At 45.5% G+C, this 18,044-nt stretch overlaps 1 protein-coding gene across 1 annotated transcript in view; it reads left to right on the top strand.

Annotated features, from left to right (window-relative positions):
• LOC143276892 (putative aminopeptidase W07G4.4) overlaps positions 1-18,044 on the top strand; it is a 103,030-nt gene that overhangs the window by 73,345 nt on the left and 11,641 nt on the right. Inside the window, exon 14 of the mRNA XM_076581550.1 lies at positions 10,545-10,652. Within this exon, the coding sequence (XP_076437665.1) occupies positions 10,545-10,652 (108 nt within the window). The remainder of the gene's footprint in view (positions 1-10,544; positions 10,653-18,044) is intronic.

The raw sequence follows: 18,044 nt of genomic DNA, 5'->3' as shown, positions 1-18,044 counted from the left end.
GTGAATGGAGACAGTTACTGTGAATGGAGACAGTTACCACCTATTACTGTTACCTTGTGAATGGAGACAGTCACCACCTATTACTATTGCCTTGTGAATGTAGACAGTTACTGTGAATGGAGACAGTTACTGTGAATGGAGACAGTTACCACCTATTACTGTTTGTTAGTCATTTGATCTCCCGGCCTCACTGCTGATTAATTAGTCGAAAAACCACCGAGGTAACCGTGTTTTTTCTGTATTGTCCGTTGTTCTTTGTGGCTTGTTCAGGAGTAACTCACTCCAGACAAATACTGAAATAGTTTTCTCCCATGCTTTCCCCTGCAGACAACCCATTTGTTAGGGTTAGGAAAACAATCAAAAAATACAAAACACAAAGTAACTGAATGAAACTCCCTGTACTTGATCCACTGACACCTCTCCTCACGTCATGTGTATGCCCACCCCCCTCCCTCTCTTCACAGCCCTCAGAAGCTGAGTCACTGTCAGTATCTTCTTACTGGTAGCTTTCTTCACTGCAGATACTTTATTCAATGTCTTCATCATCTTTGTCGATAATGAAACCTTCAGTTTGAAGCATTTCAATCACTTCAGCAGCAGTAAAAAGCTGCTGTCGTGATCTAGTTTGCTTAAAAGATTTCCACTTGTATCTCATGCGACATTATTTTCGATACATATGCAGATTAGCTTGTCATGTGGGGTACCAAGGACAACGCCTGGCCAGCGAGTGTATAGATACAGAGCCTCATGAAGAAACCTTCCATTTGAACCTTGACACGTTCGCAGTGCCCGGTGTAGCTGCAATTTTTATGCTACCCCATGAGGAAATCGTGGAAAAATTTTTAATTTTAGAAACCGCTGTAGCGTTCTGTCGTCCAGAATGCTACCTTACGTCAGGAACTCTATAGCGTTGCATTGTCTGGAGTGAATTAAAGAGGCTATGCCAGTCTTGAATAAAAGCTACTTTGTGTATGCACATTTCTGCTGTTGTTGCTGTTGTGTGCACATGTAAAATGATCATTATAAGGACAGGACTGGCACTTCCTTTATGAGGAAGTGTCTAGGTTTGTTCCAATGTACCTTTTATTTACCTGTGTCCTAGCTGAATTGGAAGTGTAAGCAGCACTGACTTGAAGTTGTGTACCTTGTGAATGGTGACAGTTACCACCTATCACTATTTGTTAAATATTTTGATGGCATATATTCTTCCTATTCTTTACTTTATTCTTTGTGGGCTGCTTTATGAAGTCTGAATTGTGACATTTCCCTGCTATGATGGAGATCACCAACAAGTTATAATTGGATGTCATTATTGTCACATTTTACGGCTATGATGGAGATCACCAATGAGCTATAATTGGATGTCATTATTGTGATGCTTCACTGCTGTGATGGAGATCACCAATAAGCTATAATTGGATGTCATTATTGTGACATTTCACTGCTATGATGGAGATCACCAATAAGCTATAATTGGATGTCATTATTGTGACATTTTACTGCTATGATGGAGATCACCAATAAACTATAATTTGATGTCATTGTTGTGATGTTTCCCTGCTATGATGGAGATCACCAAAAAGCTATAATTGGATGTCATTATTATGACGTTTCACTGCTATGATGGAGATCACCAAAAAGCTATAATTGGATGTCATTATTGTGATGTTTCACTGCTATGATGGAGATCACCAGTAAGCTATAATTAGAAGTCATTATTGTGACGTTTCACTGCTATGATGGAGATCACCAAAAAGCTATAATTGGAAGTCATTATTGTGACGTTTCACTGCTATGATGATCACCAATAAGTTGTAATTGGAAGTCATTATTGTGACGTTTCACTGCTATGATGGAGATCACCAATAAGCTGTAATTGGAAGTCTTTTTTGTTTTTTTTTTGTTTTGCTGCCCCAACATCTGCACCGTTTCAGTGGCATTACTCCCACGCCGCTCATTTAGATTCCCCCATACACGGCCACACCCGGGTTCGTCCATCGCAGTTCCAGCGTCGGCAGTCCACTGGGAACCATCGATGTTAGGTTGCCAGGAGGCCACACACCAGAGGAAACACTGCACTGCTGCTGAGTCACTTCGGTGGTGTTCAGTGGTGCCTGTTCTGTTTTAATGTACTTAGGACACCACCTACTAAGCCCCCCTACTAACGACAATAATGGCTTAGTCACGGAGCCAGACTGGGTGAGCATCCCTCCCAGAGTGGAGACCGCCACCACACCCCTCAAACAACAGCCCCCCCCATGAATCTGCTGACACTGACATGGATGTCATTATTGTGACGTTTCACTGCTATGATGGAGATCACCAATAAGCTATAATTGGATGTCATTATTGTGACGTTTCACTGCTATGATGGTGATCACCAATAAGCTATAATTGGATGTCATTATTGTGGTGTTTCCCTGCTATGATGGTGATCACCAATAAGCTATAATTGGATGTCATTATTGTGACGTTTCACTGCTATGATGGTGATCATCAATAAGCTATAATTGGATGTCATTATTGTGATGATTCACTGCTATGATGGAGATCACCAATAAGCTATAATTGGATGTCATTATTGTGATGTTTCACTGCTATGATGGTATGTCCATCGAGATCGATGATGACCATCGTTGTCATCCAGATGGGGGAGGGTGGTGGTGGGGTGGGGGGAAGGATGCTCATGAATCTATCTGTGAGTGCGCAGATGGCTGAATAGTCCAATCTGCGCACGAAATGTTCGCTGACAGTTGGGGCAGACAAAGACAGGCATATCATTGTCAGGGAGCTTGTTTGCCCGTGACTTTCTGGCCTGCCTCTTCTCAACAGCTGCAGCAGTCCTGTTGGCCTCGCACAACCTGGCGCCTTTGTGCACAGCAGTGCGCCATTTGTCACGGTCCACTGCAGATTCCTCCCAGGAGTCAGGGTTGATATCAAACGCTTTCAGAGAGACTTTCAGAGTATCTCTGAAGCGCTTCTTCTGACCTCCGTGTGATCTCTTCCCTTGTTGCAGCTCGCCATAGAAGAGCCTTTTGGGCAGCCGATGGTCTGGCATGCGCGCCACGTGTCCAGCCCAGCGAAGCTGGGACTGCATCAGGATGGTGAAGATGCTGGGAAGGGTGGCTTTTGCGAGCACCTCTGTGTCTGGGGTCTTGTCTTGCCACTTGATGTTCAGTAGCTTCCTGAGGCATGTTGTGTGGAAGTGGTTCAGCTTCTTGGCATGTCGTTGGTACACTGTCCAAGTTTCGCAGGCGTACAGTAGTGTGGGGAGAACTACTGCTCTGTAGACCTTTAGCTTGGTCTCAAGACTAATGCCTCTTCTGTTCCAGACATTTGCATTGAGTCTACCAAAAGCTGCGCTTGCTCTTGCAATCCTGACGTTCACTTCATCGTCGATTGTCGCATTTCGTGACAGTGTGCTGCCAAGGTATGTGAACCGCTCCACCGCACTGAGTCTCTGACCGTTGACTGTGATGTTGGGCTCAACGTAGGGTTTCCCTGGGGCTGGCTGATGGAGAACTTCAGTTTTCCTCGTGCTGATGGTAAGGCCGAAGTTCCTGCTGGCAGTGGCAAACTTGTCAACGCTGAGTTGCATGTCAGCTTCAGATCCAGCGTTGAGGGCACAATCATCAGCAAACAAAAAGTCTCTGATGATGTCTGTCATGACCTTCGTTTTTGCTTGAAACCTTCTGAGGTTAAACAGCTTGCCATCTGTTCGGTACTTTAGGCCGATTCCAACATCGCCATCTCTGAAGGCATCAGTAAGCATTGCAGAGAACATGAGGCTGAACAGCGTTGGAGCCAGGACGCAGCCTTGCTTGACACCATTTGTGACAGCAAAAGGAGCAGATGTTTCACCATTGTCCTGGACTCGAGCCTGCATGCCTTCATGGAATTGGCTGACCAAGGAAATAAATTTCCGAGGGCATCCGTACTTGGCCATGATCTTCCACAGTCCCTCTCTACTCACGGTGTCGAAGGCCTTAGTGAGGTCGACATAGGTGGAGAACAGATCAGCATTTTGCTCCTGACATTTCTCTTGCAGCTGCCTTGCAGCAAACACCATGTCAGTGGTTCCGCGCTCTTTCCGGAATCCACATTGGCTCTCAGGCAAATGACCTTGGTCAAGGTGTGCTGTGAGGCGGTTAAGTAGGATCCTGGCAAGTATCTTGCCTGCGATGGAGAGCAAGGAAATGCCCCGATGGTTATCACAGGCTTGCCGGTTCCCCTTTCGCTTGTACAAGTGAATGATAGATGCATCTTTGAAATCCTGGGGGATCATCTCTTCTTTCCACATGAGTGAGTACAGCTGATGAAGCTTCTCAGTCAGCACAGTGCCTCCATCCTTGTAGACTTCCTCTGGTATGGAGTCTGAGCCAGGTGCTTTGCCACTGGATAGCAGACGGATTGCTTTCTGGGTCTCAAGAAGTGTTGGCGGATCGTCCAGTGCTTCGTTGGTGGGGACTTGTGGGAGACGGTCTATGGCTTCATCATTTATGGAGGAAGGGCGATTTAAGACACTGTTGAAGTGCTCAGCCCATCGTTCGAGAATGTTCTCCTTCTCGGTGATCAAGGTATTCCCATCTGCACTGAGGAGGGGGGATGATCCTGAGGATGTGGGGCCGTAGACTTCTTTTAAGGCATCATAGAACCTCTTCATATCGTGCCTGTCAGCATATCCCTGGATCTCATCAGCTTTGTCACTCAGCCACTTATCCTGCATCTGGCGTAACTTTTGCTGAACAGTCCTGCGGATGTCATTGTATGCATCCTTTTTTGATGTGGACTTTGGGTTGCTCAGGTGGGCTTGATGCAGACGGCGTTTCTCATCCAGAAGCTGCTTGATTTCATCACAGTTTTCATCAAACCAGTCTTTGTGCTTTCTGGTCATGGGTCCCAGGGTCTCTGAAGCTGTACTATAGATCAGCTCACGCAGGGTCCTCCAGTCAGACTCCACATTCTGGTTGTCCAGAGAGGCGGATTCCAGACGATCTTCCAGCAGCTCCACAAAGGACTGTTTGATGGTGATGCTTTTCAGCTTAGCGATGTTGAGCCGTTTTGGAGCCTTCTGGCCTTGGGGGCGTCTCTTGGGCTGGATTCGAATATTCAGCTTCGAGACTACAAGGCGATGGTCTGTCCAACACTCGGCGCCGCACATGGTCTTTGTTACACGTACATCTTGCCTATCCCTTTTCCTGACGATGACATAATCGATGAGATGCAAATGCTTTGAGCGAGGGTGCATCCATGACGTCCTGTTACGGGTAGGGAGGCAGAAAACTGTGTTGGTTATCAGCAGTTCATGCTCTGCACAGGTCTGAAGCAAAAGCAATCCATTTGGGTTGCAGTGGCCCACACCGTGCTTTCCAATCTCTCCATCCCAGGAGATGTAGTCAGAGCCAACTCTAGCATTGAAGTCCCCAAGAATGATGAGCTTGTCTGCTTTAGGGATGGCAGCAATGACAGAGTGAAGGTCCTCGTAGAACTTCGCCTTCACTTCATCCAGGTTGGTCATGGTTGGGGCGTAGGCACTGACAATGGTGAGGTGCTTCTGGCCAGATGCCAGTGGGAGTTTCATGGTCATAAGCCTATCGTTGACTCCCTTTGGGATTCCAGCTAGCTTGCTGACAAGTGCTGTTTTTACTGCAAAACCAATGCCAGCCTCACGTCGCTCTTCGCTTCCTCGTCCACTCCTGAAGAAGGTGTAACCAGATCCCCGTTCACAGAGCTCGCCTTCGCCTGCAAGCCGAGTCTCACTCAAGGCTGCGATGTCGATGTTGTATCTGGCGAGTTCGGATGCAACTAGTGCTGTTCTCCTTTGGGGTCTGTCCGCGTTACCTCTGTCCAGGAGAGTCCTTATGTTCCAAGCACCAATGGTGAGAGGAACGATCCTTGTTTTTTTCTTTTCTTTCTCTTTGTTTCGACCGCTGATGTAGGGTCCCCGCCAGCCGCGGTATGCTGGCCAGGGTGATATGGAGCAGGCAATTTTTAGGGCAACTTTTCTAGCCCCTTCCTCATGCCAGGGAGGTGAGCAGTGCATTCCTAAGAGGGCTGCTCAGACGCTCAGACGGCTGCCGAGCTCCATCGCTGCTCTTGTCGACGAAGAACGACCCTATGGCCTGAGCCGCCTGCGTGCAGGTCTGCGGCTGCGACTGCCAGTGTACCCACACCTGTCGTTTCGTCGCTCGCCTGTCGCCACAGGACTTGGGGGTGATGAAATGATGAAGGATGAAAGGTCATTTTGGATGACTGATGACTTGCGCGACGAGTTTGTTTAAAGTGAAGAGGAGTTGCGCAAAGTCGACCTCACTCTCTCGTCCGGGTCCACCAATTTCCAGTGGCAAGACTAAGTCGAGACGACTGGAGGATGAGCACGGATGCAGTGGATGACCAAGATATCCTTTCGGTGTCTCATCTTGCTCTCTGCACTCCACAGTGCGTTGCTGTAACCGCCTTCCTCTCCGTTGAACTGATAGGTTTCTTCCGCAGATTCTGCCGGATCCAGACTTCGCATACATGGGTAGACACACCCCGGGGGCCAACTGCGTGTGGCATGCACACAGCACAGTGGAGCTAGATGGCCGTCGGTGGCTCTCCTGAGCCGACGCCCTTTTATGGATCTCCATAAGGGTGTCTAGCCACCCGCCTCACCAGTCCCAGAAGGGAGCGGTGGAAGTGCCGGTTTAGTTGTCGGCAACCCGACCCTGAACAGGTTGTACTGGATTACAGGTTACCAGTAGCAGATCTAATGACCTGACCTGACACAAATAAGCTATAATTGGATATCATTATTGTGACGTTTCACTGCTATGATGGAGATCACCAATAAGCTATAATTGGATGTCATTATTGTGACGTTTCACTGCTATGATGGAGATCACCAATAAGCTATAATTGGATGTCATTATTGTGATGTTTCACTGCTATGATGGAGATCACCAATAAGCTGTGATATATTTGGTGTCTCTGAATCACTTGCTGTAGAGGATGATAGTTGACTGCCAATGCCGAGATATCTGGGGAGTTCTCAGGTGGTGAAACTGCAGTCATATCAGGCATACACTTGGCTCTCTCTCAGAGAGAATTCACATGGCCCCAAACTGCAGTCATAAGAATAAGAATAACTTTATTATCTCCAACTGGAGAAATTTGGTCAGGTGCATTATCACAACATAGACAAATAAACAACATGGGGACCATAACTGTAAAAGTCAACAACAGCTTTTACGAATATTACGAAGACACAAATGTAAAAAAATATCACATACACCGTTTCATACATACATCCACACACTGCAGGTAATAACTAGTATTCTTAATGTAAAAGCAGAAAGAATTAAGAAACATTATTTTGAATATAATTATAAGCATAGCCTACTATATTATATTGCACATTGATTATAATAGACAGATAAGAATAAAAATGAATTGCGGAAAACCACAACCAGATAATCAGCACGCACCCGCACCGACCCAGACACGCGGATCACTTGATTAGACAGGAGTAATAAACATATGTTCTCAAATTAAAGCATTTCACATATTCGCTTTTAAAACATTGCAATTAATTATTACATCGTAATTATTAACAGAAATATATTTAGAATATGGACGTTAGCATAAGACGTATTCCATTGTACATTCATCCTGCATATTGCACATTATTCATCCTACATTTAATTCACACACACACACACACACACACACACACACACACACACACACAACTAGAACAAGGTACAACCTATCATGCGTGCGTGCGCGCCCACACACACACACACACACACACACACACACACACAGTTCTCAAGAATTTAAAAGGTGGATTGAATGTGGAATAAAAGTCTTCAGAGCTCTGGGTTTCAGCTTAAAAGTTCTGCAGCGTCGTCCTGATGGCAATGGCTCATAATACTTTGCTAAACTATGGGTGTCGTCCGGTGCTCTCTGCCTGCTTTTTTTTTAACCACTCAACTTTCATACAGCTCTTGCATACTAGCTTGTTTCACTCCCACAATTTTACTGCATACACTCATGACATCGTTCAAAACGTGCTTACTCCTCACTCCCAAACTTCCATACCAGCACATAAATGAAACTGAGCATGGACTCGATACAACATCGATAATAACTTTGAAGAATATTTGAATTTATACCACCATTTCTAAGCTTCTGTAAACAAAAAATTATAGATTGGCATTTCTTATGAATGGAATCAACATTTCTGTTAAAAGTCAGCTTATTGTCAAAGATGGTCCCTAAATATCTATATTCATTGACTCTCTCCACTGTTTGACCATCAATAACAAGGTTAGCTACAGGCAAGGGGTCTTTCCGAAAATCTATTAACATTTCTTTTGTTTTCAATACGTTGAGATCCAGATGGTTTTCCTCACACCAAGAACAGAACTTTTTAATTTCACTGAAATAAATAGCATCAGAGTTTGACAGATCTTCAATAGCTGAATCATCAGAATATTTTTTGACAGGAGTTTCCTCCATGCCTCTGCAGTCATTTGTGTACAGTGTAAACAGAACAGGGGACAGCAGTGTACCTTGGGGTGCACCAGTAGAAGTAGAGTTTAGAGAAGAGTGGGCAGAATGAAAGCGGACGGACTGAGTTCTCTTGAGAAGAAAACTTACTATCCAAAGAGTAAGCTTCGGATCAACATCCATGCCTAGCAGTTTGAGGGCAAGGAGATGAGGTTGTATTGTGTTAAAAGCAGAGGGGAAGTCAACAAAAAGGATACGAACAAAAGCATTATGAAGGAGAGTTAGGATAGCATCGTCAGTACTTCTGTGTGCTTCATAAGCAAACTGAAGAGAGTCAAGCTGCTGTTCAGTGAAAGAAAGAAGATGGCGGAGAACAATTTTATCAAAGCATTTCATCACTGTTGAAGTCAGGGCAACAGGACGGTAATCATTTAGTGCGGCTGGGTTCTTTTTCTTGGGGATAGGACAGATAGTAGATTTTTTCCAGATGCTAGGGACAGAGCAGTCCTTCAGAGACCAAATGAAAATTTTACAGAACACGTCACACAACTGGGAAGCACATGTTTTCAGTAATCTTCCGCAGATATTGTCAGGGGCAGGCAGGCATATACTTGGCTCTCTCCATCAGAGAGAAATCAAATGGCCCCAAACTGCAGTCATATCAGGCGTATACTTGGCTCTCTCCATCAGAGAGAAATCACATGGCCCCAGACTGCAGTTATATCAGGCATATACTTGGCTCTCCCTCAGAGAGAATTCACATGGCCCCAAACTGCAGTCATATCAGGCATACACTTGGCTCTCTCCATCAGAGAGAAATCACATGGCCCCAAACTGCAGTTATATCAGGCATACACTTGGCTCTCTCCATCAGAGAGAAATCACATGGCCCCAGACTGCAGTTATATCAGGCATATACTTGGCTCTCCCTCAGAGAGAATTCACATGGCCCCAAACTGCAGTCATATCAGGCATACACTTGGCTCTCTCCATCAGAGAGAAATCAAATGGCCCCGAACTGCAGTCATACCAGGCTCTCTCCATCAGAGAGAAATCACATGGCCCCAAACTGCAGTTATATCAGGCATATACTTGGCTCTCCCTCAGAGAGAATTCACATGGCCCCAAACTGCAGTCATATCAGGCATACACTTGGCTCTCTCCATCAGAGAGAAATCACATGGCCCCAAACTGCAGTTATATCAGGCATACACTTGGCTCTCTCCATCAGAGAGAAATCACATGGCCCCAAACTGCAGTTATATCAGGCATACACTTGGCTCTCTCCATCAGAGAGAAATCACATGGCCCCAAACTGCAGTTATATCAGGCATATACTTGGCTCTCTCCATCAGAGAGAAATCACATGGCCCCAAACTGCAGTTATATCAGGCATACACTTGGCTCTCTCCATCAGAGAGAAATCACATGGCCCCAAACTGCAGTTATATCAGGCATATACTTGGCTCTCCCTCAGAGAGAATTCACATGGCCCCAAACTGCAGTCATATCAGGCATACACTTGGCTCTCTCCATCAGAGAGAAATCACATGTCCCCAAACTGCAGTTATATCAGGCATACACTTGGCTCTCTCCATCAGAGAGAAATCACATGGCCCCAAACTGCAGTTATATCAGGCATATACTTGGCTCTCCCTCAGAGAGAATTCACATGGCCCCAAACTGCAGTCATATCAGGCATACACTTGGCTCTCTCCCTCTCTCTCTCTCAGAGATCACTTGGCTGTCTCTCAGAGAGAATTCACATGGCCCCAAACAGCAGTCATATCAGTCATATACCTGGCTCTCCCTCTCTCTCTCAGAGACAATTCAAATTGCCCCCAATTGCAGTCTTTCAAGGGTCTCTATATTTCATTTCCTGTTTTAATCTTTGAAACATTATCTTGAAATAATGGAAGCATTGTCTAGTTCTTAACTGCACTTGTTTATCTCAACTGCTGTGCCGCACTAACATGAACATATATAGTTATACACACATTGACAGCAGTGTTGTTGATTGTGTTTTTTGGCTGTGTCTGTCTGTGGACCAGATAATTATGGACAATGGACCTGCTCGCAAGCTGCACACATCTTACCGACTACAGGAGGTGGGGGAGGTGTATGGAGATCCTTTTGAGATATCCACCATTCGCCGTGAGGTCAGTTGAGTATTGTATTGTATCATATTGTATTTAAGGTATTGTATTGTGTCGCATCATATTGTATCATATCATTGCATTGTATTGTGTTGCATTGTATTGTATCATATCATTGTATTGTATTGTGTTGCATTGAATTGTATCATATCATTGCATTGTGTTGTGTTGCATTGAATTGTATCATATTGCATTGTATTGTGTTGCATTGAATTGTATCATATCATTGTATTGTGTTGCATTGAATTGTATCATATCATTGTACTGTATTGTGTTGCATTGAATTGTATCATATCATTGTATTGTATTGTGTTGCATTGAATTGTATCATATCATTGTATTGTATTGTGTTGCATTGAATTGTATCATATCATTGTATTGTATTGTGTTGCATTGAATTGTATCATATCATTGTATTGTATTGTGTTGCATTGAATTGTATCATATCATTGTATTGTATTGTGTTGCATTGAATTGTGTCATATCATTGTATTGTGTTGCATTGAATTGTATCTTATCATTGTATTGTATTGTGTTGCATTGAATTGTATTGACTTGTATCGAAGGAGGAAGATGGCAGAATGGATAAGACGTTCATCTACCAGTACACAAAGTCCCTGAGGGTCTGGGTTCGAATCCCACTCTCGCCCTTTCTCCCAAGTTCGTCTGGAATATCAAAGTGAGCATCTTGTCATTCAGATGAGATGATTCCTGTATGCAGCTTGCATTCGTTGCACTGAAAAAGAATCCATGGCAACGAGTGTGTTGTCCTCTGGCAAAATTCTGTGGAAGAAATCCACTTTGATAGGTTCACAAATATATATGCATGCGTTAAGGCTTTTCAGTCATTTTCAGATGGAAAGTGAAAGTACAAGTCATATGATTCAGTAGATGGATAGACCTGTATACATGTAAGTAATGAAGTGTTTTGGGCCTGGATTATGACTCCAGAAGTTATTTGCAGTAGGATTATGACTTCAGAAGTGTTTTTGGGCAGGACAATCACTTAGAGGGTTTTTTTGGGGGGGGTGGGAGATGGGGGCAGGATTATGACTTCAGAAGTGTTTTGGGGCAGGATTATGACTTCAGAAGTGTTTTCAGACTTCAGAAGTGTTTTTGGGCAGAATTATAACTAAAGAAGTGTTTGAGCAGGACTATCACTTGTGTTTTTTGGGCAGGATTAGAACTTCAGAAGTGTTTTTTTGGCGTAGCACTTATTGTTTTTGGGCAGGATTATTACTGCAGAAGTGTTTTTGGGCAGGACTATCACTTAATGTTTCTTGGACAGGATTATGATTTCAGAAATGTTTTTTGGCAGGACTATCACTTTATTGTTATGGGGGCAGGATTATGATTTCAGAAGTGTTTTTTGGCAGGACTATCACTTTCCAGAAATGTTTTCAGTTTTGGAACATGTTAATGACTTCAGGTGTGTTGTGGGGTTGTAAGGGGGCAGAATCATGACTCCAGAAATGTTTTCAGTTTTGGAACATGTTAATGACTTCAGGTGTGTTGTGGGGTTGTAAGGGGGCAGAATCATGACTCCAGAAATGTTTTCAGTTTTGGAACATGTTAATGACTTCAGGTGTGTTGTGGGGTTGTAAGGGGGCAAAATCATGACTCCAGAAATGTTTTCAGTTTTGGAACATGTTAATGACTTCAGGTGTGTTGTGGGGTTGTAAGGGGGCAGAATCATGACTCCAGAAATGTTTTCAGTTTTGGAACATGTTAATGACAACTGATTTTTGTGGGGTTGGAGGGGGTCAGGATTATGACATCAGAAGAGTTTTGGGGCAGTATTACAATTTCAGGAGTGTTTAAGGCCAGGTTTATGACACCAGAACTGTTTTTGGGGCATGATTGATGCCTCAGAAGTGTTTTTTGGGCAGAATTATGACTTCAGAAGTGTTTTGGGATAGTATTATAACACCAGAAGTGTTTTGGGGCAGGATTATGACTTCAGAAGTGTTTAGGGGCAGCATTATGACATCAGAAATGTATTGGGGTCAGGATTATGACTTCAGAAGTGTTGGGGGGCAGGATTATGACTTCAGAAGTGTTTTTTGGGCAGGATTATGAATTCAGAACTTTTTGGGCAGTATTATGACTTCAGAAGTGTTTTGGAGCAGGATTATGACGTCAGAAGTGTTTTTTGGCAGTATTATGAATTCAGAAGTGTTTTGGGGCAGGATTATAACATCAGAAGTGTTTAGTAGCAGGAGTATGACTTCAGAAGTGTTTTGGAGCAGGATTATGACTTCAGAAGCATTTTGGGACAGGAGTATGACATCAGAAGTGTTTTGGGGCATGGTTATGACTTCAGAAGTGTTTTGGGTGTAGTCCAGAAGGCAGTCCAGCAAGGCCAGCAGGGGCAGTGGACAACATGGGAAAATGCACTCCAAAGGAGCCTCAGCTGGAGCGACATGTGGAACATGGCCCCTCTGAGGATCAGCTTCATCCTAAGATCTGTGTACAACCTTCCCTCACATACAAACTTGGTGAAATGTGGGAAGGCAGACAAACAGTGGAACATGTCCTCAGCTCATGCAAAGCGGCGTTGAACCAAGGACAGTACACATGAAGGCACAACCAAGTGCTAAAAGAAACTGCACATGTGAGCACTGTCCAAGGAGCACCAACCCCACCAGAAGTTCCAGTAGAGTTCTGCTTGGCAAAAAACAATAAAGTCTGGCCAGGAACAGCATCCAAAGTTTCCAAGCATGGAAACGTGGGCTGCTTGATGGTGCCGAAGATAGCGAATACACAGTTGACCTGCCATAGGGGAAGAAACACCCAGAAATCATCAGCAAGAGCGGCATGAGACCTGACATAGTACTCCACTCCAAGGCAACAAAACAAGCGATTCTGATTGAGCTCACCATGCCATACGAAAGCAGAACGGAGGAAGCCCACATCTACAAGACAGAGAAGTATGCTAGTCTAGCCAGCAGCCTGAGAGAATCTGGCTTCCAAGCCAGAGTCCTCGCCATAGAGATTGGTGCAAGAGGGTTTGTGAGCGCATCTGCCTACAGCCTCATGAAACAGCTGTCGATTCCTGGCAGAGAGAAAACATGGGCAATGGCATCCAGAAGGCAATGGCAGAAGCAGCAGAAAAGAGTTCCAGTTGGATTTGGTTGAGGAGGAATGAAAGTAAACTGACAACTCAGTGGTTAAAACGTCTGCCAGAAAAGGTGACTCAGTCCTAAAGTGGCGACCATCCTGGAGGCACGGGTTCGAACCTGCTGAGGACCAGGAATAAAAAAGAAAAACAGGTGGCAATACAAGGGCACCCAGGAGTCATGACCTGGGTGCAGCCTGGCCCCCTTAGAGTGTAAAGAGTTAAGGGCTGAAACACTTGACTGAGGGGGGCTTCTTCTCTGAAGACCTTGTACTGTCCAGCTCTCCCTAGAGTTTCTTATCACTCATCAGAAGTGTTTTGGGGAATGATTATGACTTCTGAAGTGTTTAGGGGCAGGATCATGACTTCAGAAGTGTTGTGGGGCAGGATTATGACTACAGAAGTGTTTAGGGGCAGGATCATGACTTCGGAAGCATTTTGGGGCAGGAGTATGACATCAGAAGTGTTTGGAGGCAGGATTATGCCTTCAGGTGTTTTGGGGAAGGAGTATGACAGTAGTGTTTTTGGCAGTATTATGACTTAAGATATTTTTAGGGGCAGGATTACATCAAAAGTGTTTTGGAGCAGGAGTATAACATCAGAAGTGTTTTGGGGCAGGAGTATGACATCAGAAGTGTTTGGGGGCAGGAGTATGACATCAGAAGTGTTTTGGGGCAGGAGTATGACATCAGAAGTGTTTTGGGGCAGGAGTATGACATCAGAAGTGTTATGGGGCAGGAGTATGACATCAGAAGTGTTTTGGGGCAGGAGTATGACATCAGAAGTGTTATGGGGCAGGGTTATGCCATCAGAAGTGTTTTGGGGCAGGAGTATGCCTTCAGAAGTGTTTTGGGGCAGGAGTATGGCTTCAGAAGTGTTTTGGGGGCAGGAGTATGACATCAGCAGTGTTTTGGGGCAGGAGTATGACATCAGAAGTGTTATGGGGCAGGAGTATGACATCAGAAGTGTTATGGGGTATGACATCAGAAGTGTTATGGGGCAGGAGTATGACATCAGAAGTGTTATGGGGCAGGAGTATGACATCAGAAGTGTTATGGGGCAGGAGTATGCCTTCAGAAGTGTTTTGGGGCAGGAGTATGACATCAGAAGTGTTATGGGGCAGGAGTATGACTTCAGAAGTGTTATGGGGCAGGAGTATGACATCAGAAGTGTTTTGGGGCAGGAGTAGGGGCAGGGGTATGACATCAGAAGTGTTACGGGGCAGGAGTATGACATCAGAAGTGTTATTGGGCAGGAGTATGACATCAGAAGTGTTTTGGGGCAGGAGTATGACATCAGAAGTGTTTTGGGGCAGGAGTATGACATCAGAAGTGTTTGGGGGCAGGAGTATGACATCAGAAGTGTTATGGGGCAGGAGTATGACATCAGAAGTGTTTGGGGGCAGGAGTATGACATCAGAAGTGTTATGGGGCAGGGTTATGCCTTCAGAAGTGTTTGGGGGCAGGAGTATGACATCAGAAATGTTATGGGGCAGGGTTATGCCTTCAGAAGTGTTTTGGGGCAGGAGTATGACAGTAGTGTTTTGGGCAGTGTTATGACTTCGGACATGTTTAAGGGCAGGATTATGACATAGAAGTGTTTTTGGCAGTGTTATGACTTCAGACATGTTTAGAGGCAGGATTATGACATCAGAAGTGGTTTGTGAGAGGATTATGACTTCAGAAGTGTTGTGTTTAGGGGCAGGATCATGACTTAAGCGTTTTGGGGCAGGATTATGATATAAGTATTTTGGTGCAGGATTATGACTTCAGACATGTTTAGGGGCAGGATCATGACATCAGAAGTGTTTTGGGGCAGGAGTATGACATCAGAAGTGTTTTGGGGCAGGATTATGCCTTCAAAAGTGTTTTGGATCAGAAGTGTTTTGGGGCAGGATTATGACTTCAGAAGTGTTTTGGAGCAGGATTAGGAACCTCAGACTTACCTTTCTCAGCATCCACATGCAATTTAGGGTACATGCTTTCAGATGACATGACACTTGACATACACATCAACCATATTTGTAGGTCAGCATATGCAGCACTCTGACAAATCAGTTCCATTCGCTATATTTAACCGTGGTGTGTCCATCGAGATCGATGATGACCATCGTTGTCATCCAGCTGGGGGATGGGGGGAGGGTGGTGGTGGGGTGGAGGGGAGGATGCTCATGAATCTATCTGTGAATGCGCAGATGGCTGAATAGTCCAATCTGCGCACGAAATGTTCGCTGACAGTTGGGGCAGACAAAGACAGGCATATCATTGTCAGGGAGCTTGTTTGCCCGTGACTTTCTGGCCTGCCTCTTCTCAACAGCTGCAGCAGTCCTGTTGGCCTCGCACAACTTGGCGCCTTTGTGCACAGCAGCGCGCCATTTGTCACGGTCCACTGCAGATTCCTCCCAGGAGTCAGGGTTGATATTAAACGCTTTAAGAGAGACTTTCAGAGTATCTCTGAAGCGCTTCTTCTGACCTCCGTGTGATCTCTTCCCTTGTTGCAGCTCGCCATAGAAGAGCCTTTTGGGCAGCTGATGGTCTGGCATGCGCGCCACGTGTCCAGCCCAGCGAAGCTGGGACTGCATCAGGATGGTGAAGATGCTGGGAAGGCTGGCTTTTGCGAGCACCTCTGTGTCTGGGGTCCTGTCTTGCCACTTGATGTTCAGTAGCTTCCTGAGGCATGTTGTGTGGAAGTGGTTCAGCTTCTTGGCATGTCGTTGGTACACTGTCCAAGTTTCGCAGGCGTACAGTAGTGTGGGGAGAACTACTGCTCTGTAGACCTTTAGCTTGGTCTCAAGACTAATGCCTCTTCTGTTCCAGACATTTGCACTGAGTCTGCCAAAAGTTGCGCTTGCTCTTGCAATCCTGACGTTCACTTCATCGTCGATGGTCACATTTCGTGACAGTGTGCTGCCAAGGTATGTGAACTGCTCCACCGCACTGAGTCTCTGACCGTTGACTGTGATGTTGGGCTCAACGTAGGGTTTCCCTGGGGCTGGCTGATGGAGAACTTCAGTTTTCCTCGTGCTGATGGTAAGGCCGAAGTTCCTGCTGGCAGTGGCAAACTTGTCGACGCTGAGTTGCATGTCAGCTTCAGATCCAGCGTTGAGGGCACAATCATCAGCAAACAAAAAGTCTCTGATGATGTCTGTCATGACCTTCGTTTTTGCTTGAAGCCTTCTGAGGTTAAACAACTTGCCATCTGTTCGGTACTTTAGGCCGATTCCAACATCGCCATCTCTGAAGGCATCAGTAAGCATTGCAGAGAACATGAGGCTGAACAGCGTCGGAGCCAGGACGCAGCCTTGCTTGACACCATTTGTGACAGCAAAAGGAGCAGATGTTTTGCCATTGTCCTGGACTCGAGCCTGCATGCCTTCATGGAATTGGCTGACCAAGGAAATAAATTTCCGAGGGCATCCGTACTTGGCCATGATCTTCCACAGTCCCTCTCTACTCACGGTGTCGAAGGCCTTGGTGAGGTCAATATAGGTGGAGAACAGATCAGCATTTTGCTCCTGACATTTCTCTTGCAGCTGCCTTGCAGCAAACACCATGTCGGTGGCTCCGCGCTCTTTCCGGAATCCACATTGGCTCTCAGGCAAATGACCTTGGTCAAGGTGTGCTGTGAGACGGTTTAGTAGGATCCTGGCAAGTATCTTGCCTGCGATGGAGAGCAAGGAAATGCCCCGATGGTTATTACAGGCTTGCCAGTTCCCCTTTCACTTGTATAAGTGAATGATAGATGCATCTTTGAAATCCTGGGGGATCGTCTCTTCTTTCGACATGAGTGAGTACAGCTGATGGAGCTTCTCAGTCAGCACAGTGTCTCCATCCTTGTAGACCTCTGCTGGTATGGAGTCTGAGCCAGGTGCTTTGCCACTGGATAGCAGACGGATTGCTTTCTGGGTCTCAAGAAGTGTTGGCGGATCGTCCAGTGCTTTGTTGATGGGGACTTGTGGGAGACGGTCTATGGCTTCATCATTTATTGAGGAAGGGCGATTTAAGACACTGTTGAAGTGCTCAGCCCAGCGTTCGAGAATTTTCTCCTTCTCGGTGATCAAGGTATTCCCATCTGCACTGAGGAGGGGGGATGATCCTGAGGATGTGGGGCCATAGACTTCTTTTAAGGCATCATAGAACCTCTTCATATCGTGCCTGTCAGCATATCCCTGGATCTCATCAGCTTTGTCACTCAGCCACTTATCCTGCATCTGGCGTAACTTTTGCTGAACAGTCCTGCGGATGGCATCGTACGCATCCTTTTTTGATGTGGACTTT

This window comes from Babylonia areolata, chromosome 2 (genome assembly GCF_041734735.1).
Source record: "Babylonia areolata isolate BAREFJ2019XMU chromosome 2, ASM4173473v1, whole genome shotgun sequence".
In the NCBI taxonomy this organism is placed as follows: domain Eukaryota; kingdom Metazoa; phylum Mollusca; class Gastropoda; order Neogastropoda; family Buccinidae; genus Babylonia; species Babylonia areolata.
Note: the sequence above shows the minus strand (reverse complement) of the source record. Positions and strands in the feature narration are given on the sequence as shown.